At 43.4% G+C, this 23,619-nt stretch overlaps 1 protein-coding gene across 1 annotated transcript; it reads right to left on the bottom strand.

Annotated features, from left to right (window-relative positions):
* Positions 1-658: 658 nt before the first annotated feature.
* On the bottom strand, positions 659-22,959 carry NIT2 (nitrilase family member 2). The gene is made up of 10 exons (XM_031009314.3): positions 22,729-22,959; positions 18,329-18,447; positions 17,601-17,721; positions 16,366-16,454; positions 11,888-11,981; positions 11,311-11,385; positions 8,691-8,769; positions 5,024-5,122; positions 2,706-2,761; positions 659-2,356 (listed from the first exon to the last, which is right to left on the bottom strand). The coding sequence occupies exons 1-10, from the start codon at positions 22,886-22,888 to the stop codon at positions 2,265-2,267; spliced, it is 984 nt and encodes a 327-aa protein (XP_030865174.3). The 5' UTR covers positions 22,889-22,959; the 3' UTR covers positions 659-2,264.
* Between the last annotated feature and the right edge of the window lie 660 nt (positions 22,960-23,619).

Genomic DNA, 23,619 nt, shown 5'->3' with positions numbered 1-23,619 from the left:
TCCACTGGTTTTCAAACTTCTGAGCAGCTCTTTAGAGGAAATAAAGTTTTTTGGGGAATAAGAGAAAATCCAAGAGAAGGTTCCTAGGTTCCACACATCCACATCAACCAGATCATTCTTTCATTTTTTTATACAGATGTGGGCTTTACAGTAAGACTTTCTATTTAAAAAAGAAAATGTAATCTGTCATGAGACTGAGTAAAATATATAAAAGTAAGAAAATACATTTTTAAAAAAGAAAATGATTTCGCACTATTACAAGGTGTAACTTTCAGTGTGCCTGCTAGGATAGAGAGCAGTGGTACTGTAGTCTAGGGTTACCTGAAAGCACCTGACATCCTTTAAAAGGATCTGTGAGGTTGCTTTTTTCCAACAGCCAAAATCTGGAAATAGCCCAAATCTCCAACAGCAGATAAATGGATAAACAAATTGTATACTACTCAGCAATAAAAAAGGAATGAATTATGAATTATTAATGCACATACCAGATGAATCTCCAAGTAATTTTGAGGTCTAAATGCTTCTGTCTAAAAATGAAAGAAGTAATTTTGAGTGAAAGAAGACATACAGAGTATATAATTTTGAGTGATTTTGAGTGAAAGAAGTAATTTTGAGTTCCAAGTGATTTTGAGTGAAAGAAGACATACAGAAAAAGCACTAATGGCATGATTTCATTTTTATATAATTTTAGAAAATGCAAGCTAATCTATAGTAACAAAATTTATCAGTGATTGACAAAGGACTAGCCAGAGGGATTATAATACAGCACATGGAAACTGTTGGGGGTGGTAAATATGTTATCTTGATTGGAGTGGTTTATAGCTGTATATGTCAAAGTTTGCCAAATTGCACACTTATTTTTTTAAAGTAAAATTATGCATCAATTGTAAATTAAAAACTTAATTTAAAAAAGTCATTTGTCTTTCTCTTGTTCTCAGTACACAGTGTTGTTTTCCAGAAGTTAAATGACACCATGTCATTTGGACACGGTGTCCATCACCTTAATCGCTAATGGAATGTGTGCTCATGTATCTTGTGTTTTAAATTTTTCTCCATTTTACTTTCCAATATGGTAAATGGTAAATATCTATATGATATATCTATCTTAAACCAGTGGTGTGCTAGGGCAGGATTGCACCAGCTCCCCAGAGCTGATTGTGCACATCTATTCCCAACTCTGTGTTTAGAGGTGTCATGCAGATAGCTCGAACTCAGCCACGGTTAAGTATTTACACCATGAAAAGCAGCAAAATCAGGGCTTTTTCTCAAATAGCTGGTTGTTCAACAATTACTGGCCCATGTAAGCAAAAACCCATTGAAGTCTTTGAGATACATATATATAGTGAGATAGGGTCTCTGGCTGAACTCAAACTTGTGGACTCAAGGGATCCTCCTACCTCAGCCTCCAATGTAGCTAGGACTACAGGCGCATGCTACTGCGCCTGGCTCAGTCCCTAATTTTTAACCGCAAAAGGATTCTCAAACCAAGCTGTCTAAGAACTACTAGGTTCAGTGATTCCTTATCCGTGGAGCTAGAAAGTGTTACTGGGGAAAAAGAAAAAAGAAAAATAATGGGACTTTCAGACACTCAACGCTATCAAAAAAATCTTTTGCAGAGATTCATACTAAATTGTCTTCACTAAATGCCACCACTGCCATTCTCCCATGGGGCTCTTTGTTGGCCCAGTCCTTCCTCTAAGACCAGAAAAGCCTGGGGTTGATAAGTAGCTCCTTTTTAAATTTGAAGAGTGCGAAGGCTGGTAGGAGGGGTGAGGCTGCCAACTTCTCTGGCAAACACCAAAGATGTACCACCTTGCCTTCTATAGCTACTCGTGAACCAAAAATGGAACTTCAAGGTACTGCTTGGAAAAGAATAGCACCAGACCACGTTTTCTAGATGATGGAGATTCCAACTCCAGCAATGGGATAAGAGGTTCATGACACAAATATATTTATATTAGGTGAATCAATCACCAGGATACCAAGATCTGTTACTTTCACAAACTGCTTGGAGGCAACTTAAGTATGGAAGAAGCTTCAGAACCAGCCCAGCTTTCTGCTCTCTGGCTCCAGGCTGCATCCTTTTTAACTATTTAATGTGGCGTGGAAAATGTCAGCATAATGAGGCTTTCTCATCTCAATAGAGAACCTAGGAAGGACAAGGCCGAATTTAAAAAAAAATCTTCATTAAAGAATTTAATAGGGAGTTGATTATGTTGTAGAATCATATCGTCCTATTCTGTGACACATTAGAAACATAAACTTTAGGGCTTTTTCATCTCCACGGCATAGAGGTCTGATCGCTTCTGTCTAAAAACGGGGATTTGCTGGCGTATTTCAGCCAGCTTCTTCAGGTCTGCAAAAAACAGGAAAGTGTACTATTAATAATTTGCAACTCCTCACTAACCAAGGGGATTTCTTCCCCAGACTGTATAAACCACCAGAGTCTTAGTAAGTAACTTAGTAACATAGGTCTTATCTAGGTGCACAGATGGCCTGGCATCATTTCAAACCAAACCAAGAAAATTCAAGCTGATACACTCCCCAGGGCTTGGCCAGAGAACCAGACCCTAGAATATCCCCAGAGATCAATGAGGAGGGGCATAAAGGAACCCCTCCAAATGACAGGGACTTCCCAGCCATGGAGTCTGGCCTCAGAACAATGGGGACATCAGAGACCTAAACCATGCCCAGGAAAATCTTACCTATGTCTGAATACACGATTGCTTCTTCTGTGCCAGCTTTGGCTAGAACCTCCCCCCTGAAAAAGATGCAGAAGAGAATGAGTGGACTCACTGATGTTTGGTGATATTCAAGGTCTCTGTTTTTTCCTCCCAAGCTCACAGGCCAAAAGGGAAAGTATGAGATTGAAAACAAGAAGGTAGTCATACAGATTTATGTTCTATCATTTAAATAGCTCTGTGACCTTATGGGAAGGCATTTTAAATCTCCATTTCCTAATCTATAAAGTAGAAATAAGAGCTCTGTGAGGGCTTAGTGATAAAATTATGGATCATGTTTCATAAACTGCAAATCACTAGGAGACGGTGGTTACCTGATGATTATAAAGATCTGGCAATAGAGCTACCTACCACCAACAGGAAGCTCCATCTCATGCCCTCATGAGTGCATTTCAGTGGACCCCCCCTTTACAAGGGCAGTCCAGACCCACTCTTCATATCTGCCTGGGCTGCTACCCTCCCTGAGAGTGGTGAAGCTGGGCCTAGGCAGGGCCCCAGATCTGCTGGGGTCTCTGCCCTGGTGGCTGTGATACCTGAACCCCTGTGTTAATAGGCTTCAGTTTCAGATTTGAGGGAAAGAGTTCAACCTCTGGCGACTGGGTAGAAGTGGCACGGGGGGATGGAGGGTAACCTCACACTGGCAGGAGCCCTGCACTAGGGAACAGCCACACTCCTTCATCAATCCAGGGTAAGGCTGACCTGTAAAACCATCTCCAGGAAGGGTGCGGTGGCTCACGCCTGTAACCCCAGCACTTTGGGAGGCCAAGGTGGGTGGATCACTTGAGGTCAGGAGATCGAGACCAGCCTGCCTAACAAAGCGAAACCCCATCAGTACTAAAAATGCAAAAATTATCTGGGCATGGTGGTGTGCACCTGTAATCTCAGCTACTCGGAGGCTGAGGCAGGAGAATGGCTCGAACCCGGGAGGCAGAGGTTGCAGCAGTGAGCTGAGATTGCACCACTGCACTCCAGCCTGGGCGACAGAGTGAAACTCCATCTCAAAAAAAAAAAAAAAAAAAGAAACTATCTCCAGTGTCTAGTCTCTTGGCCCAGAGCAAGGGTTCAAACCCTTAGCTAGAGAAATGAACCTTCTTCAAAATAATCTGACATAACAACTGATTCTGTTTACCAGATAGCCACAGACAGACTTGTGGCACAAATGAGTTACAAATACAAGCACCACCATTTATGACACAGAACTGAATTCTTTTCTGATTCTTCCCCATTTGCCCTGGCATTCAAAGATTTCTGGACAGTGGAACTTGATGCAAGTTCAAGAAAATTTTCAAGTCAACTTAGTCCTTCAATGTCCCCAAGCCTAATGTGCAGGAGGCCAACTGGAATCTCACACTAGTCATATCTTCCAAGGCCTCCCCACTACACACATTGAGCTCTGAGCCCTACCTATAAAGGCAGAAGACAGAACCCTCAGGAACCCCACAGTAACATTTAACTCTTCTCAGTCTTGCTACTGGTATACTCATCCTGAAATGTAGACATACATACCAGTGTGTGTGCGTGCTTTCGTACAGAAAACTAGTGTGGAATACATCCAAGTTCTGAAGGCAAATATCCTGGATTCAAACACTAGGTCTAGCCGCTACATCTGGAATTCCAGTCGCTTCCTCTGTAATTCTACCATCTATAAACTGGGCTTAATAAGAAGAATTTCCTGAGAGTTCAAGTTGAGACCATGTTGTGAAAGTAGGAGGTAAACTGTACAAATATAGACTGTAAGGAATGCATATGAGCGTTATGACTGTACTTCTGTCTGGGCAGGCTTATGTGCTGGCTCCACTGAGTAATAAAATGCTTCACTCTTTTGTCGGGGAGAGGGTCATAGTTTCACTTATTGAACCATCCTGACTTCTCCTCTGATCATCATGCTGGGAGCAAAGTCCTCACCCTGTAACTCATTCCTACCCTGGGACTAGTCAGCCAACTTAAATTTTAACCAAAAATTTCAGAGTCTCTTACTACAACCTGCCTGTCACTGCTGCCTTGTTTCCCCATGTGATCCAAGTATGACTGACAGTGAAGGTCACCAGAAACTCAGAAGAGGGCTAAGGCCAAGTGCTTGATCATGAGAGCAGGGTGATTTGCTTCTCACATGGTTTTCAAATGGAAGCTCCTCTCACAGAGACAGGCAGAAAGCTGGCAGGATATGTGGGGAAATGGGAATGAGAAGTGAGCGTCTGGCTGCTCAGGAACCAGAAAACCCATCTGCCAACGAGCCACCACTCAAGCTCCGACTGAGCCTATTCTCACTCAGCCTTACTCACCAAGGGTTCACCACGGTGCTGTGTCCCCAGGCAACATAGGAGGCTTTGTCATCCCGGGCAGGAGAGGCTGTGGCCACATACACCTGATTATCAACAGCCCTGTAGTCAATAGACAGGAAAGAAGTAAATCATACATTATAAATCTGACATTTTTCTAACCCAAGTAGATAGATCCTTCTTTTAAAAAATAGGATAGTTCAGGCTAATTCAGATGTAGAAGGAAGCCAGAGCCATGGAACCTTCTCTTTAAAAAGTTACCTTACTCAAATGGTACTTCTAGTTCTAGATCCCTGAGGAATCACCACACTGACTTCCACAAGGGTTGAACTACTTTACAGTCCCACCAACAGTGAAAAAGTGTTCCTATTTGTCCACATCCTTTCCAGCACCTGTTGTTTCCTGACTTTTTAATGATTGCCATTCTAACTGGTGTGAGATGGTATCTCATTGTGGTTTTGATTTGCATTTCTCTGATGGCCAGTGATAGTGAGCATTTTTTCATGTGTTTTTTGGCTGCATAAATGTCTTCTTTTGAGAAGTGTCTGTTCATGTCCTTCGCCCACTTTTTGATGGGGTTGTTTGTTTTTTTCTTGTAAATTTGTTTGAGTTCATTGTAGATGCTGGATATTAGCCCTTTGTCAGATGAGTAGGTTGCGAAAATTTTCTCCCATTTTGTAGGTTGCCTATTCACTCTGATGGTAGTTTCTTTTGCTGTGCAGAAGCTCTTTTAGTTTAATTAGATCCCATTTGTCAATTTTGGCTTTTGTTGCCATTGCTTTTGGTGTTTTAGACATGAAGTCCTTGCCCATGCCTATGTCCTGAATGGTAATGCCTAGGTTTTCTTCTAGGGTTTTTATGGTTTTAGGTCTAACGTTTAAGTCTTTAATCCATCTTGAATTAATTTTTGTATAAGGTGTAAGGAAGGGATCCAGTTTCAGCTTTCTACATATGGCTAGCCAGTTTTCCCAGCACCATTTCTTAAATAGGGAATCCTTTCCCCATTGCTTGTTTTTCTCAGGTTTGTCAAAGATCAGATAGTTGTAGATATGTGGCATTATTTCTGAGGGCTCTGTTCTGTTCCATTGATCTACATCTCTGTTTTGGTACCAGTACCATGCTGTTTTGGTTACTGTAGCCTTGTAGTATAGTTTGAAGTCAGGTAGCGTGATGCCTCCAGCTTTGTTCTTTTGGCTTAGGATTGACTTGGCGATGCAGGCTCTTTTTTGGTTCCATATGAACTTTAGTTTTTTCCAATTCTGTGAAGAAAGTCATTGGTAGCTGGGTATATACCCAAAGGACTATAAATCATGCTGCTATAAAGACACATGCACACGTATGTTTATTGCAGCACTATTCACAATAGCAAAGACTTGGAACCAACCCAAATGTCCAACAATGATAGACTGGATTAAGAAAATGTGGCACATATACACCATGGAATACTATGCAGCCATAAAAAATGATGAGTTCATGTCCTTTGTAGGGACATGGATGAAATTGGAAATCATCATTCTCAGTAAACTATCGCAAGCACAAAAAACCAAACACCGCATATTCTCACTCATAGGTGGGAATTGAACAATGAGAACACATGGACGCAGGAAGGGGAACATCACACTCTGGGGACTGTTGTGGGGTGGGGGCAGGGGGGAGGGATAGCTTTAGGAGATATACCTAATGCTAAATGACGAGTTAATGGGTGCAGCACACCAGCATGGCACACGTATACATATGTAACTAACCTGCACATTGTGCACATGTACCCTAAAACTTAAAGTATAATTAAAAAAAAAAAAAAAAGTTACCTTACTGCATAAGCCAGTGGTTCTCAGCAAGGAGCAATGTTGCCCATCAAATTTGACAATGTCTGGAGATCTTCCTGACTGTCATGACTAAGGAGATGCTACTGACATCAAGCAGGTAGAGGCCACAGATGCTGCTAAACATCCTACCACGCACAGGACAGCCCCCACACAAAGAATTACACACCTAAATGTCAACAGTGCCACTGCTGAGAAACCCTGCTATAAGCTAACATAAGAGAAGAGCTTCTCTGGTTAAAGCAAGTCAAGGTGGCCGGAGAGAATGGAGCGGCCTTATGAGAGCAATACACCTTGCAGGCCACATGGCGCTTCCATGCCCATGGTGGCAGTCCCACCACCTCAAATAGAACAAAAATTGTAGCTCGCAGTCCAGGTACACCAAACCACCTCACCTTGGAGCCCTCTAGACTTAATAGACCCATGCTGGGTCATCTCAGTATCCCAGAAACTTTTCTTACTTTTGACAGAACTGTACCTTCATTAATACTCATGGCATCTTATACCCCTACCCCTATCTTCCACCATGCAACCAGCTAAAACCTCTTTCCCTTACATTAAAAATTACCACCATCTCTAGAAGTGAGAATAGCAGCTACCTCTAGGCAGAGGGAGGAGTACTAACTAGAAAGGGGCAAAAAAGGGAGCATCCTCGGGGGCTGGAAATGTTCTGTATGTTCATCTTGGTGGCAGGTGAATACACAAAAATTCACCAACCTATATGCTTAAAATTAGTACACTTTTTTTGTATTACTTCAATTTTAAAAAATTCTAAATAAAACCATCATCTCAGACCAGCATTTCATGGGCTGTAGAGCACTTTACAGACAGACAGACAGACACACACACTCACAGTCACATTCATTTTCCCTTCCATCTTATGTCCACCTATGCTATTTGCCCTTCACCACCTCTCAGCTTTAGAAGACTAGGGAAAGGCACCTGTGACCTGCCAAAGATGCTTGTGCAAAGCCCTGGAGTTATAGGTTAGAAGAACAAGAGCTTCTAATGAGTTTCTTGGCACAGTACCCTCAGGACTAGTAGGATGGTGTGAAGGAGGGGGTAGGATAAGCATCCTGATCTGAATGGCATAGAATCAGCTGGGTACAGACCACAAATCTCTCCCTAGGTCAAGCTAAACTAATCCCTGCCTTTTAATTGGCTTCTGGGGCTCTGAAGACATAACCTCTGTGGTTCTCAATTTCTCTGTAAAAGTTGCTGGAACTGACTTAAGAGGGACCAATCCACATCTAATCACAGAAAAATGAAATCCCTTCCCATCTAACACTGAATATTGAAAATGCCAAAACCACAGTTCCGGCAGGGCTTGGGGCTCACACCTGTAATCCCAGCACTTTGAAAGGCTGAGGCGGGAAGATCGCTTGAGGCCAGGAGATTGAGACCAGCTTGGTCAACAGAGTGAGGCTCTATCTCTACAAAAAATAAAAAATTAGCAAGGCATGGTGGCGCATGTTTGTAGTCCCAGCTACTCAGGAGGCTGAGGCAGGACTATCTCTTGAGCCCAGGATTTCAAGGCTGTAATGAGCTATGATTACGCCACTGCACTCCAGTCTGGGCAATGGTAAGACCCCGTCTCTTAAAAAAAAAAAAAAAAAAAAAGTACAGTTTCCAAAATCCATGAGGTTGGTATTGTGGCTTCTGAGGAGAAAGTGCCGCGCAGTAGAAGTCCTCCTTATAGCCTCATCCTTTCCAACTGCATTTGGATACAAGGGCATCCTGAGTCAGGGACAGAATCCACATCAGGAAGGCTGGCACCTCCACCCAACCGGAAATCTTTCTACAAAGAGGACATGCCGAGAGGCTTGAATATATGGTTCCTTTCTTACCGGCTTCGCTGAAGTAACTCCCAATGGGCTGGTCCAGTGGTCAGATTAAAAGCTCCTGGATATACCAACAGCTGGCAGCCTTGGGGAGAGAAAAGCCAAAGAACAGTGGATGCAGTGAGCACTCAACAACATCAGTCCTCCCCACTGTTCCTTATCTAGCAGGAACTGAACTCAAACTTTCCCAAACATAAAAAGATGTCAGCCAAGTCAGACAGTGCCAGCAGCAATTAAGATATGGCTCTGAATTCCTTTAATACAAACACGTAAGTCACACACATATGGACACACAAGAAAAGTGGTGTTGATGACCAAAATCACATGTGACTTTGAGACAGAAATAATACAGGACGGTCGCAAGAGAACAGAAAATTCCAGGCAGCAGTTTCATATGACTAGCAAAAAGAAACTGTTGAAATAGCTGCCTAAGCTAGGGGCTAAGACCCTGAGAAACTAGGGCTAAGACCCAGTGGACTCAATATGGTGCTGGGTTTGACCTAGGTTTCACCTAGGACTTCATTATCCTCATTATAAGCTCATTAACATACTAAATCACACACCCACCCGTGCCATGATAGTTTCTGGAACACCCGTATTTGGTGAAAAAATGAGTGGCACAATTCCGAGAAATCTCCACCTTTTTCTAGGAAGCGTCATGAATATTTCACCCCTTGGTAAAGAAACTCATAAAGGTGGTGGGTGCGCTGGCTCACGCCTGTAATCCCAGCACTTTGGGAGGCCGAGGTGGGCAGATCACCTGAGGTCAGGAGTCCGAGACCAGCCTGGCCAACATGATGAAACCCTACCTCTATTAAAAATACAAAAACTTAGCTGGGCGTGGTGGCAAGCGCCTATAATCCCAGCTATTGGGGAGGCTGAGGCAGGAGAATTGCTTGAATCTGTGAAGCAGAAGTTGCAGTGAGCCAAGATCGCACCACTGCACTCCAGCCTGGGCAACAGATTGAGACTCTGTCTCAAAAAAAAAAGGAAACCCATAAAGGTAGATGGCCCAAACCTCCTTGCGCATGACTCTCTTGAGTACACACACCCTCCCTTTTTTGAGTGTGTACTTTTCACTTTGCAATAAATCTCCATACTTCCACTATTTTCTGACTCATCTTTGAATTCCTTCTTGCAATAGTGTCAATAGCATGGACACTGGCTGGGGTCAAGGTCAGACTGGTGTTTGGGGGCCTCCCCTAGCCCACCGGTATCAACTTCACTTAAAAAAAGGACGGAAAGCCTGGGCAACATAGAGAGACCCCATCTCTACAAAAAATTTAAAAATTAGCCAGGTGTGGTGGCACATGCCTAGAGTCCCAGCTACTTGGGAGGCTGAGGTGGGAGGATCACTTGAGCCCAGGAGACCAAGGCTTCAGTGAGCCATGATCACGCCTGCACTCTAGCCTGGGTGACAGTGAGACCCTGCCTCAAAACAAACAAAAATAAGGTAGAGAACTGTCATTCAAATTTCTCTCAGCTCTGGCTGGGTGCGGTGGCTCATGCCTGTAATCCCAGCACTTTGGGAGGCCGAGGCAGGTAGATCACCTGAGGTCAGGAGTTCAAGACCAGTCTGGCCAACACGGTGAAACCCCATAACTACTAAAAATACAAAAATTAGCTGGGCCTGGTGGTGGGCACCTGTAATCCCAGCTACTCAGGAGGCTGAGACAGGAGAATCACTTGAACCTGGGAGGTGGAGGCTGCAGTGAGTCGAGATTGCACCATTGCACTCCAGCCTGGGCGACAAGAGCTAAACTCTGTCTCAAAAAAACAAACAAACAAACAAACAAAAAAAACAAATTTCTCTCAGCTCCATATGTCAGCTCCACATGGCCAATGACCACGTTTTGTAATTCTTTTCAACTGAAATTAGGGGCAGAGGAGTTGCCCTAATGCTTATTGATATATGGCTCAACAGAGACTACTGACCCCAGAGCCCATGCACCTCCACCTTCTGAGCAGGCAGTCAAACCATTTCCACCCACTTCACTTGGTTAAGTGACAGTCTATTTGGAAGTAGCTTCAAGCAGTCTAGTAAGGATGTTGGTATTTGTTGAGTACCACACGAGGGGCTTTATAGGTTCTCTCTTCTTAATCCTCATATCATTCCTGTGACTAAACTGAGAACCACACTGCTCTAGAGGTGAAATCACTTTAGCAAAGTACTGTGCCAATTAAAGGGAAGAGTTGGAACTAGAACCCACATCTTTTGAACTCGCTCTTCCCAGATACTGGCACGTTTCTCCTTGTCTGGACCAAAATATGACAGACCACATTTCTACTTGTACCCAATGTCTAGGGGTACTGAGTGGTGAAATCCACTTCATTTCTACTGGGCTTCAAGTGACTCTCCAAACACAGTAACAAGGACTCAAGGGTAGATCAGACCTTTATGAGTACAGCTCCTACCTTAGCTACATGATGTGTTTAATTACAACCCCCCAAAAACTCTGTCATCCATACACAGCAAAAGTCTGGGAAGCTTCATGGGGGTGAAAGGGCTGAAGATGGAGAAATTAAAGAGCCCTCTCCCAGCTTTTCTTGACTAAGGATCCCACATAGACCAGCCTAGAACAAAGCCTCCAAGCACCCATATAACACAGCTGTTGCACTGCCTCACCTCTCTGTGCGTAGATTTGTGCAAGCTCTGCAAACCGCATGTCGTAGCAGATGCCCAGACCCACTCTGCAGTAAGCTGTTTCCAAACAGAAAATGCACAAATGAAAAGTTAACTCCCTATAGCATGGTGTGGCAGGGGAAATCCTCCATGACATAATGATCACAAAACACTGACAGGGATAAATTAACACAGGACCTGAGGATAGAGATAATTTACAAGCTCATTCCTACTTGGACTTCATCTCATAAAGATATCATTTACATCAGCAGAGTAAAGATGAGAAATTCATTCTAATTGAATGCTTATTATCTAGATGGGAGGTACTCAACTGTAGCCTAATAGGTATACTCTGGAAGCCATAACAGGAAGCTACAATCAAATCAAAGGGCAAAATCGTGTCAAATCCTTAGTTCTCAAATAAGCCCGAACTTTCCAGATCTGTGATGATTCTCTGCCTTTCTCACTTATGGTCTTTCAGTTAGGTTATGTGAAGAAATTGGAGAGAGACAAAAAAGAAATAAATACCTGATTGTCTTCTACTGAGATTGCTAAAGAGGCAAACTTATCTGGTACATACGAGTATCAAATGTGGAGAAACTATCACCCGGACTCAATGTTTTAGATTCTTGAAATGTAATTTTTCCAGGAACATCAATGTCAAACAGATGGATCTGCATCACAAATAATGGATTTGGTTACCTCTTTTCCAGCAGGGTCCACGGCAGTAATGACAATATCTTTCCCCGGGCGGATATGGAAGGTGCTCTAAGATCAACTATGCAAACAGCACCCCCAAAGTGCTTATAATCCACCCCACAAGCTGGCTGACATCTTATCAAAATGAATTCTACCACAGGGAACTGGAAAAATGATGCTGTACCTTTTATAACCCGTATTTTCTAGCAGTCTGCAAATCAACCTCTAGGTTTCTCATGGGAGGTAACTAATATGTTGCTTTTTAAAAATATAAATGCTAAATAAAGACTTCTCAGAATCAGGCCGGACACGGTGGCTCATGCCTGTAATCCCAGCACTTTGGGAGGCCGAGGTGGGCGGATCACCTGAGGTCAGGGGTTCGAGACCAGCCTGGCCAACGTAGTGAAACCTTGTCTCTACTAAAAATAGAAAAAAAAGTTAGCCGGGGATGGTTGTGTGTGCCTGTAGTCCCAGCTACTCAGGAGGCTGAGGCAGGAGAATTGCTCAAACCTGGGAGGTGGAGGTTGCAGTGAGCTGAGATCACGCCATTGCACTCCAGCCTGGGTGACAGAGCAAGACTCCCTCTCTCAAAAAAAAAAAAACTTATCAGAATCAAACTGACAAATTGACAGGAGAGGTGGAAAGTGGGTGGGCATTTAAAAATCACCTGAGGTCAGGAGTTCAAGCCCAGCCTGGCCAACATGGTGAAACCCCGTCTCTACTAAAAATACAAAAATTTGCCAGACATGGTGGTGCATGCCCATAATCCCAGCCACCTGGGAAGCTGAAAGAAGAGAACAGCTTGAACCAGGGAGGTGGAGGTTGCAGTGAGCCAAGATCACACCACTGCACTCCAGCCTAAGCGACAGAGCAAGGCTCCATCACAAAAAAAAAAACAGAAAATGAAAGAGCATCTAAAAACACCAATGAGGAATAAATCTCACAAATGTTATATAAAATTATACCCAAAAAATTATAAAAAGAAATTGAGAGAAAGTAAAGAAAGCGTAATAAATGTCAGGATATATACCATATTCATGGACTGGAAAACTTAATACTAAAAAGATATACTTCAAAGAGTTGGGTTAATAGTCCAATGCTGGCTGTTCTTCCAGCAGGTACACAGCAGCTCTTATCAGACCAGCTTTCTTGTGGTTAACTATGAACTCTGGACAAAATAAAAGGCACAACTACTCAAAGCACTGAAGAATGACCAAAACAAAGCAGACAAAATCTGAAGAGAAGAACACAGACATGTGGAAGCAGGGAACAGCCCTGGGTGAACTTCCTGGTGCTATTTACAGCTGCTAAGTAGTGATAAGTAGCGGTGAAAATTACCCATAATCACACTGGCTTGAAGAACCAGAGCTGGAAACCAAGGGGGGAAATCCTGAAATGGAGAAAGCAAAGAGGGAGAGCCCTAAATTCTGCACATAAAATCTTTCTAAATCTCTGGCTGATCACTGAGTTAAATAGAAGTGGGGCAGAACAACCAGATAGAACACAGCAACTAAAGTTGCTGCCCACGTTTCAAAGAAGATAAGAGTTTGGTGTTTGGGTGCGGCCAAGTTAACCATCAGTTAAAACAAAATATTCAACACTTTTTGGAAGACTGTAATAGCATCTTGAATCTCTACAACATATAATCCACTGTACAATCTTAAATTAGTAGATACTCAAAGAAACAGAAGTGTGATCCAAACTGCAAAGAAAAGGCAATCAAATGAACACAAATCCTGCCATGACCCAGATGTTATAATTTTTTTGTTGTTGTTTGCTTGGACATGAGTTTATTTACATCAGAGGCCTTTTAAAGGCTTAATATTCTCATTCTGTGGCACACAGATGTGATAATTATCAGACTTTAAAGCAGCTATAGAAACTAAGCTCAACACTGTAAAGAAAAATATGCTTTTAATGAACAAATAGAAAATATCATAGAGTAATAAAAACTATAAAAAAGAAGCAAAGGGGTATTTCAGAACTGAAAATTTTAATATCTGAATTTTTAAAAATTTCACTGGGTTGGCTTATGGGAAATTGAAGAAGACAGAAGAAACAGTGAATAAGTCTGAAAGATCAACAAAATTATCTAATCTGTAGAAGAGAAGGAAAAAGTACTGGAAAGACAAAAACAGAAAAACAGAGCCTGGTGACCTTGGAAAAATATTTTAAAATATAATGTACATATACTGGAGCTCCATAAGAAAAAGGAACAGAAAAATATTTAACAAAATAGTGTCAAAAAACTTCCCAAACACAGTGAAAGATTTAAATTTACAGTTTCAAGAAGTACCAAGGAAGACAAAGACAAAGGAAACCACATCTAGGCATATCAGAGTCAAAATACTAAGAACTAAAGATTATGAAAACACTTGAAAGAAGGAGAGAAAAACAACAAATTATATCCGAGGGAACAATACAAATTACTACTCACTTCTCATCAGGGAAGAAAAAAAAAAAGGCTAGGTAACAACTACTAGTGGAAAAAAAGGAAAACTATCAATCCAAAATTCTATTCTAGCAAAAATATCTTTCAAGAATGAAAACAATGTAAAGATATATTTATAAAGAAAAACTAACAGAATTCCTAGCTAACAGATCCTCAGAACAAAAATTCTAAATGAGATCCTTTGGTCTGAAGGATATACCAGATAGAAGGAGGATCTTCAGGAAGGAAAGAAAAACACCAGAAATGATAAATATTTGGGTAAGCATAAAGATTTTTTTCTTCTTAATTTCCTTAAAATACATATGACTATTTAAATCAAGTATTCCTGTTTTGTGGGACTTATAACATATATGCATGAAATACAAATGACAACTATAGCATAAAGAATGAGGGCAGGGGCAGTGGGGTAGAAAAATGGACCTATACCATTATAAGGTTCTTAAATTTCACATGAAATGATATAGTATGAACTCTTAAGTAGCCTGTGAAAAGTTAAGGATGGATATGATAATTCCCAGGGCAACAACTGGAAAAAAAAAAAAAAAAAAAAGCCAGGATGTGTAACTAAAAAGCCAATAGATAAATTAAAACAGAACTCTAAAAAATATTCAATTAATCCAAAACAATACAGAAAAGATGAACAAAGGGAAAAAAAAGTAAAATGCCTATATCCCTAAATTCAATCATATCAATAAGTGCATTAAATATAAATGGACTAACCAATTAAAAGACACAGATTGTCAGAATAAAGAAAAAATTAAGATACAATTATACGCTGTTGACAAAAGAGATCCACTTAAAATATAAAAACACATATAGCTTGAGAACAAAGAACTGGAAAAACCACGTACCAGCAAACATTAGGCATAAGAAGCCTGGAGTGGCTATAGTGATAGCAGAGATAAAGCAGAATTCAAGACAAGAGGTATTACAAGAAAAAAAAGAGAGATATTTCATAATGATAAAAGGGTCAACTCATCAAGAAGACTTAATGATACTAAATGTATACGATTTTTTTTTTTGAGATGGAGTCTCGCTCTGTCTTGCCCAGGTTGGAGTGCAGTGGCGCAATCTTGGCTCACTGCAGCGTCCACCTCCTGGGTTCAAGCGATTCTCCTGTCTCAGCTTCCTGAGTAGCTGGGACTATATAGGTGTGCACCACTACACCCAGCCAATTTTGTATTTTTAGTAGAGATGGGGTTTCGCCATGTTGGCCAGGCTGGTCTTGAACTCCTGACCTCAGGTGATCCAATTACTTAGACCTCCCAAAGTGCTGGGATTACAGGCATGGGCCACTGCACCTGGTCATGTATACGCATTTAATACTAAAAAGATGGCAACTCTTCCCAAAGTGTTCTCTATATATTCAATGAAATACTAATAAAAATTACTATAGGTTGGCTGGGCACGGTGGCTCACGCCTGTAATCCCAGCACTTTAGGAGGCTGAGGCGGGTGGATCATGAGGTCAGGAGATTGAGACCATCCTGGCTAACATGGTGAAACCAAGTCTCTACTAAAAATACAAAAAATTAGCTGGGCATTGTGGCGGGCACCTGTAGTCCCAGCTACTCGGGAGGCTGAGGCAGGAGAATGGTGTGAACCCACGAGGCGGAGCTTGCAGTGAGCCAAGATTGTGCCACTATACTCCAGCCTGGGTGACAGAGTGAGATTCTGTCAAAAAAAAAAATTACTGTAGGTTGTTCCTTTGCAGAAATTGACAGGCTGAGTCTAAAACTTATATAAAAATGCAGATGGCCAAGAATAACCACCTGTGCCAATCAGTCAAAACCCTAATACATGTGTGATATTAATGAGAGGGCCTAGGGGACTTCATAGCAAATTTTTTTTCCACACATTGTTGCTGGCTTAGAGATAACAAATTCTTATGCCACACTTCCTACTTACCTTTCTATACTTTGCTAGTAAAGTTCCATCAGGCCCAAACACAGCACAGGTGTTATATAATTTCCCAGCATCCTCTTCAGGGATAGAGCCTTTCATTGAGAGAAGAAACATACCATAAGAAAAAGAATAGAGCAATTCTTTTGTGAGAAAGGGATAAAAGCCTGATAACTTGAGTCCAAAAATAAAGAACCCATCTTTTACGGTTTATTTATTCATTTTGTTTTTAGAATAAGGCAACACCTCATTCTGTAATACAGAATAAGTATTCCCTTCTATGGGTTATTTAATCATGGTTTTTTTTTCCTTCTTGAATATGATCTTTCAGAGATAAACTCCAGAGTGTCGATGGGATATGATTAGGTTAGATGCCAAAGACAGGTTTAAAAAATAACCAAACTGTTCCTGAAATTCAGCCATGATCTTGAGCAATACTTAATCTGTAACATTAGGGCAAAATGAAAAATTTCCCATTGCTTAACTTGAATTCACCAGGTTCTGCAACAAAACTGTGTCCCAAAAGACGAGAACGTAAAGTCAGAAGCCTCTCCATTACTGAATGCAGTTTCATCTCCAGGCTTCTTGCTTTGCCTTCATTTCTAATTCTTAATATATCATCATACAGAAAAAAATTGTATTTGCTATATTTATAGAACTTTTTCTGTGTTTATTTTTTATTTAAGCAAATAAAACCTTTAAACATTTATTCCAAAACCACAAAAATAAAGCTACCTTTATGTATGTGGCCTCTACGGAAACATTTTTTTTTTCTCAATCCTCTATTAGTATAGTAAAAAACAGTCCTGGCATGATGGCTCACACCTGTAATCCTAGCACTTTGGAAGGCCAAGGTGGGCAGACTGCTTGAGCCTAGGAGTTCAAAACCAGCCTGGGCAACAAGGTGAAACTCTGTCTTTACAAAAAAATACAAAAATCAGCCAGGCATGGTGGCGCACACCTGCAGTCCTAGCTACTCAGGAGGCTAAGAGGTGGGAGAATCACTTGAGCCTCATAGGGTGAGGCTGCAGTGGGCCATGATCACACCACTGTACTCTAGCACGGGTGACAAAGCAAGACCTCACCTCAAAAAAAATAAATAAATAAGAAAAAGAAACTCTCTGCTTCAGCTTCCCAAGCTGAAGCTTCCCAAGTAGGGAATACAGGCGCACGCCACCACACCTGACTCATTCAGATGTTTCCAATGTTTAGGTCATTATACCTTGTGGGTAGGAAGTTACCTCCAATGAGATATATGCTGCATTCCTTTGCTACTTCAGAAAGCTTCTGTGTGGATTCACCAGGAATTTTCTCTGCATATTCAGGAAAATATTTCGTTCCATATGGAGAATTAAAGCATTCCTAGAAAAATATTGGCAGAGAAAAAAAAAGATCAAAACACCCACCCATTTTAAAGTTCTTCTGTAAGAGGCCATAGCTGCTGCTTCTAGCTCTGCTTTCAGTAGAAGGGTTAAAACACAACTAATAAGAAAAACACTGACATCTCAAGGGTAAAGAGCCTGTAGCCACAGGTAAGACTACAAAGCTAGCCTAGTGGGTTGGAGGAGACAAATCACAGGAGTTCTCCCAGAGCTCATCTAAAAAAAAATGTTGGAGGCTTAGTGCTAAAACCAACAAGTTCTGGTTCTATAAAGACTTAGTTAAATAAGGAACAAAGTATCCAAGCACTGAGTATTTTAGTTTTCCGTAAGTCCCTCAATATACTAGGATTTTGGCTTCCTCATCTGAACAAAGAGGAAGATCCAAAAGCTAAAGACCTATGACCGTGTTGGCACATCCTATCTCACAAAGAACCTTGCTAAGGTCATCCTCCAGTCAGACACAGAACAATCTATGGGCTCCAAGGGACACTGCTGGACCCCAGGATACAAGAGGACAACCAGAGCTAGCAAACACTCTTCTGCTGGGTGTACAGTGGCTAGAACAGAATGGCTGCTCCCATACTGACCGGCAAAGAAACTATTTTGGCTCCTTGCGTTGCTGCCTCCCGGATGAAGCTACAAGCGCGAGTGACGTTATCTGATTTGATGGAAGAAATCTGAAGCTGGATGAGGGCCAAGCGGAAAGCTGAGAACAAAGACAAAAGAAAACAGCTGTCAGAAGATCGAACTGCTGGATTCAGACAGAGCCATAGTTCTCAAATGGAAGGCAATTATGTCCCTGGGGGCACATCTGACAATGTCTGAAGATACCTTTGATGCCACAACTGATGAGGTATGAGTGGCATCTAATGAATAGAGACCAAGGATACTGCCAAACATCCTACAATGCATAGGACAACCCCCTCCATAACACAACAAAGAATTATCCTGTCGAAAATATCAATAGTCTGAAGTCTATCTGGAGATAGAGCAATATCCATGGGCAAAGTCCCATGCCAGGCACAAGAATCTAGAGTGAACCAACTTCTTACTATGCAGTGTAGGGAATGAAATGAGAATATGGCTTAAAGTAAAAAGACTGGGTTTGAACATGGTCCTGTCCCTTACTGTTTGTTCATGGGCCTCTCGTCTACCTCCAATCCATATACTGAGTATGTCCCAGCACAGAAAGTGCGATTCCTTGGAAGTTGCTCACATACTTCCCATGAGCAGCCCAGCTCACGGGAAGGGAAGATGTCTGTCTCAGTTTCCCCACTACTGGCTGGGTCACAGCACATCAATCCCGCTGCTGGCAGAGGGAAAACCTGGCAGCCAGTGAGCTGCACACATGCCTACTCACAGGACAGGGGTCCCAGGCACCTGTAAAAAGTCTGCACTTACCCCGTAAATATTCCTGTGTCCAAGAGAACATGACATTAAACAGCAAATAACACCATGAGAGGTTGAGAGAGATACTGCAGAAGGAAAAGCTAACAGCACTTTTCTCTTGCTATCTGAACAAGGGGACTGGGCCCCACAAATTATGCACCCAGCCCTGACAAGGTCTGTGCTCAGCCCTGGAGCAAGGAGGTTGGGGGCTCTTCCAAGCTCATTTCTTCCTGGAGGTAGTAGCTATATATCATATTTGCTTTTCTTCTGTTCTTTAAAGTTCCCTTTTAGCTTTTTTGATAATCACTTTCCATTAGCTAATATTTTCTATTTTGAGGCAGGGTCTTGTTCTGTCGCCTAGGCTGGAGTGCAGTGGCACAAACATGGTTCACTGCAGCCTTGACCTCCTCGGTTCAGGCAATCCTCTTGTCTCAGCCTCTTATGTAGCTGGGACCACAGGTATGCACCACCATGCCAGGCTAATTTTTTAATTTTTTGTAGACAGGGTCTCACTTTGTTGCCCAGGCTGGTCTCGAACTCCTAGGCTCAAGCGATCCTCCTGCCTCAGCCTCTCAAACTGCTAGGATTACAAGCAATGAGCCACCATGCCTGGCCAGATAATTTTTTATATAAAATTTTCCGCCGGGTGTGATGGCTCATGCCTGTAATCCCAGCACTTTGGGAGGCCAAGGCAGGTGGATCACCTGAGGTCAGGAGTTTCAGACCAGCCTGGCCAACATGGTGAAACCCTGTCTCTACTAAAAATACAAAAATTAGCCAGGTGTGGTGGTGGGCGCCTGTAATCCCAACTACTCAGGAGGCTGAGGCAGGAGAATCACTTGAACCTGGGAGTTGGAGGTTACAGTGAGCCAAGATCGCGCCACTGCACTCCAGCCTGGACGACAGAGTGAGACTCAGTCTCCAAAAAATAAATAAATAAATAAATAATTGTCCTTGTTCGAGTTACTAGTGTTGTTTCCATGTCCTGCCTGGACCCTGATGGATACATAGTTCCTGCTTATGGTCTGGTGGGACGCAACAGTAAAGGATCCAAAGCACATTATAATCTATGAAGCTCTGCAAAACTTCAGGAATTATTAGTGTAGGGAAAAGAAAGAGCGATCAGATTATTACTGTGTCTGTGTAGAAAGAAGTAGACATAGGAGACTCCATTTTGTTCTGTACTAAGAAAAATTCTTCTGCCTTGAGATGCTGTTAATCTATAACCTTACCCCCAACCCCATGCTCTCTGAAACACATGCTGTGCCAGCTCAGGGTTAAACGGATTAAGGGCTGTGCAAGATGTGCTTTGTTAAACAGATGCTTGAAGGCAGCATGCTCCTTAAGAGTCGTCACCACTCCCTAATCTCAAGTACCCAGGGACACAAACACTGCGGAAGGCCGCAGGGACCTCTGCCTAGGAAAGCCAGGTATTGTCCAAGGTTTCTCCCCATGTGACAGTCTGAAATATGGCCTCGTGGGAAGGGAAAGACCTGACCGTCCCCCAGCCCGACACCCGTAAAGGGTCTGTGCTGAGGAGGATTAGTACAAGAGGAAGGAATGCCTCTTTGCAGTTGAGACAAGAGGAAGGCATCTGTCTCCTGCCCATCCCTGGGCAATGGAATGTCTCGGTATAAAACCCGATTGTATGTTCCATCTACTAAGATAGGGAAAACCGCCTTAGGGCTGGAAGTGGGACAGGCGGGCAGCAATACTGCTCTTTAAGGCATTGAGATGTTTATGTGTATGCATATCTAAAGCACAGCACTTAATTCTTCACCTTGTCTATGATGCAGAGACCTTTGTTCACGTGTTTATCTGCTGACCTTCTCTCCACTATTATCCTATGACCCTGCCACATCCCCCTCTCCGAGAAACACCCAAGAATGATCATAAATACTAAGGGAACTCAGAGGCTGGCGGGATCCTCCATATGCGGAACGCTGGTCCCCTGGGCCCCCTTACTTCTTTCTCTATACTTTGTTTGTGTCTTTTTCTTTTCCAAGTCTCTCGTTCCACCTAACGAGAAACACCCACAGGTGTGGAGGGGCAACCCACCCCTTCAATTAGTAATGGCCTGCCGGAACTCCCCATCCCACCTCTGCTCCAGAGTCTGAAAATCCTACCATTAGAGAGCTATCTCTTTTGGGTGTTTCCTGTAACAATGCAAATGTCTCCAGAAAAGGCAACAATGACAAACCCTGGCCTCTGATGAAGGCCTGTTTGGCTCAGGGTTAACTAAAAGGAAAACTCAGATGTCCCATTCCTCAATCTATCCTAAATATAGTGAGAAGCACTAAATTTAACCCTGAAGGCGGCCTGCTAAATAGTTACAGAATCTGAAGGGAAACTAAAACATGAAATAAAAGCTGGGATTATTCTGGGGCAAACAGGTATTTTGAGCTGTTATCAGAACAGCAGATAAATCCACTAAACGTCTCCCCTCCATTTCCCGGCGTTAAGCCATTCTCCCTCCTCAGCTTCCCAAGTAGCTTGGGACTACAGGGGCGTGCCACCACACCAGGCTAATTTTGTATTTTTTAGTGCAGACAAGGTGTCGCCATGTTGCCCAGGCTGGTCTCCAACTCTTGACTCCTGAGCTCAAGCAATCCTCGTGCCTCAGCTTCCCAAACTGTTGGGATTACAGGCGTGAGCCACGTGCCCGGCCATGTCTGTGCTTCCGAGGGTGGGAAAGATAAAGCTCACCATGGCTATGCTAATGGCTTCCTCTCCTACACATCTCACCCACAAGGGCGGGGTCCTCAACTAAGCTTAGGACTGCCTATCATTCTGCAAATGACCCACTCTACAGACATGCTGCAGCAGGGAAACCCCGCCACTGGGCAGCTCCTTATGCTGAGGACGAGACGCCAGTCACTGCATCTCATCTGTAAAGTGAAGACACAATGACTTTTAAGGCTGCCCTAATATTCATCATAATCTAACAACGAAGACCTTACTAAGGGGCGGAAAAAAAGAATAAAATACTGTGAGCGAAGGAAACAACAAAGGAATAACATTTAAAGCAATGTGCCAGGTCCTTCACACATTAACTTCTGTGAGGTATCATTAACATCATTTTACAAATAAAGAAACAGGGGACTTGCAGGGGGAAAGCTGCACAAAGTCACTGAACAAAGTAAGTGACACAGCAAGAATCCAAGTCAAAATCTGGAGCTGGAAAGTGAGTGGGGAGAGGAAGAACCGCCTGGGCACCTTTGTGCAGGGCGGGGCTGGAGGAGGTCACGCAACTTGAAAACACCCAAGGGAGTTGGATCCTACCACCGCGGCCCACACCGTGGAGAAATACACGTCCATCAGCCTCTGTCAAGCAGGACGCGGCGGGTGCCGGCGCGGCCCGGGTGGCCTGGTGCTTTCTGGGCCTCGCCCGCCACCCCGGAAGCCTGGAATCCCGGGAGTGCGCCCGGCCGCCCGGCCACGCGATCCCGGACCCACGCGGACGCCCGCCTCAGGGAAGGCCGCGCACGGCGGGGACGCGGGGCGGAGGGGCTGAGCCAGCCGAGCCACCGCCGGCGCCGCTCCAAAGCCTCCCCCCGCGGCCCGAACTCGAGCTGCAGCGCGCGGCCGCGCCACTTACACGTCATGACTCTGCAGACAAGCACCACCTGCGGCGCGGACTGAGCGCTGGAGACCCTGAGGACCGCGGCGTTGCTACGGTGGGGCGGGGCCCGCGTCAGAGGCCCCGCCCCACCCCTCCTCCTGGCCCCGGTCCGGAGGAGAGAGGGGTCTGCGTTCATTCCAGTGCGCCTGGAACACCAGGACGGACCAACGAGAAATGGTTAATTACAACACAGTCCGGAAAAAGCATGCCTCGAAAGGCAAAGGGCAAAAGGTAACGGCCTAAGTCGAGGTGGTGTGATGGTGAATGTCTAACAACCAGACTTTTCAGGGAGGAAAGCCCTGATTTGTAGCGTTTGCTGATTCTCCGCAAAAGGACTGAACTTCTAGCTGGTTGAATCACCTCTGTGGCCAGGTTAACACCGTATGCTGATGGGCTTGAGCTATTTGAACAAGTCTCTGTGACGGGGACGGAATGACCCTGGTTGGTTTAGGCACGCGAGACGTCTGTAAAATCTGACTACAAGGCTGCTAGGCCAACGGGAAAGATGCTGAGGGTTCAACGCCATGCCCTCAACAAGTCAGTCCTCGAATACATTGTCATCTCTTTGCTAATATTCTTTTTTGTTTTGTTTGTTTTAGACAGGGTCTCACTCTGTCATCCAGTCAGGAGTGCAGTGCAGCAGTCTCAGCCCATTGCAGCCTCAACCTCCCGGCTCAAGCGATCCTCCGTCCTCAGCCTCCCAAGTAGCTGGGACTACAGGCACACACCACCACACCTAGCTATTTCCTTTTCTTTTTTCTTTTTCTTTTTTTTTTTTTTTTTTTTAAGTTTTTTACTTTTAATAGAGGTGGGGCCTTGCTATTTTGCCCAGGCTGGTCTCAAACTCCTGAGCTCGAGACCCTACTG

This window comes from Gorilla gorilla, chromosome 2 (assembly GCF_029281585.2).
Source record: "Gorilla gorilla gorilla isolate KB3781 chromosome 2, NHGRI_mGorGor1-v2.1_pri, whole genome shotgun sequence".
NCBI classification, from domain to species: domain Eukaryota; kingdom Metazoa; phylum Chordata; class Mammalia; order Primates; family Hominidae; genus Gorilla; species Gorilla gorilla.
The sequence above is the reverse complement of the archived record's forward strand: the minus strand, read 5'-3'. Positions and strand labels throughout refer to the sequence as shown.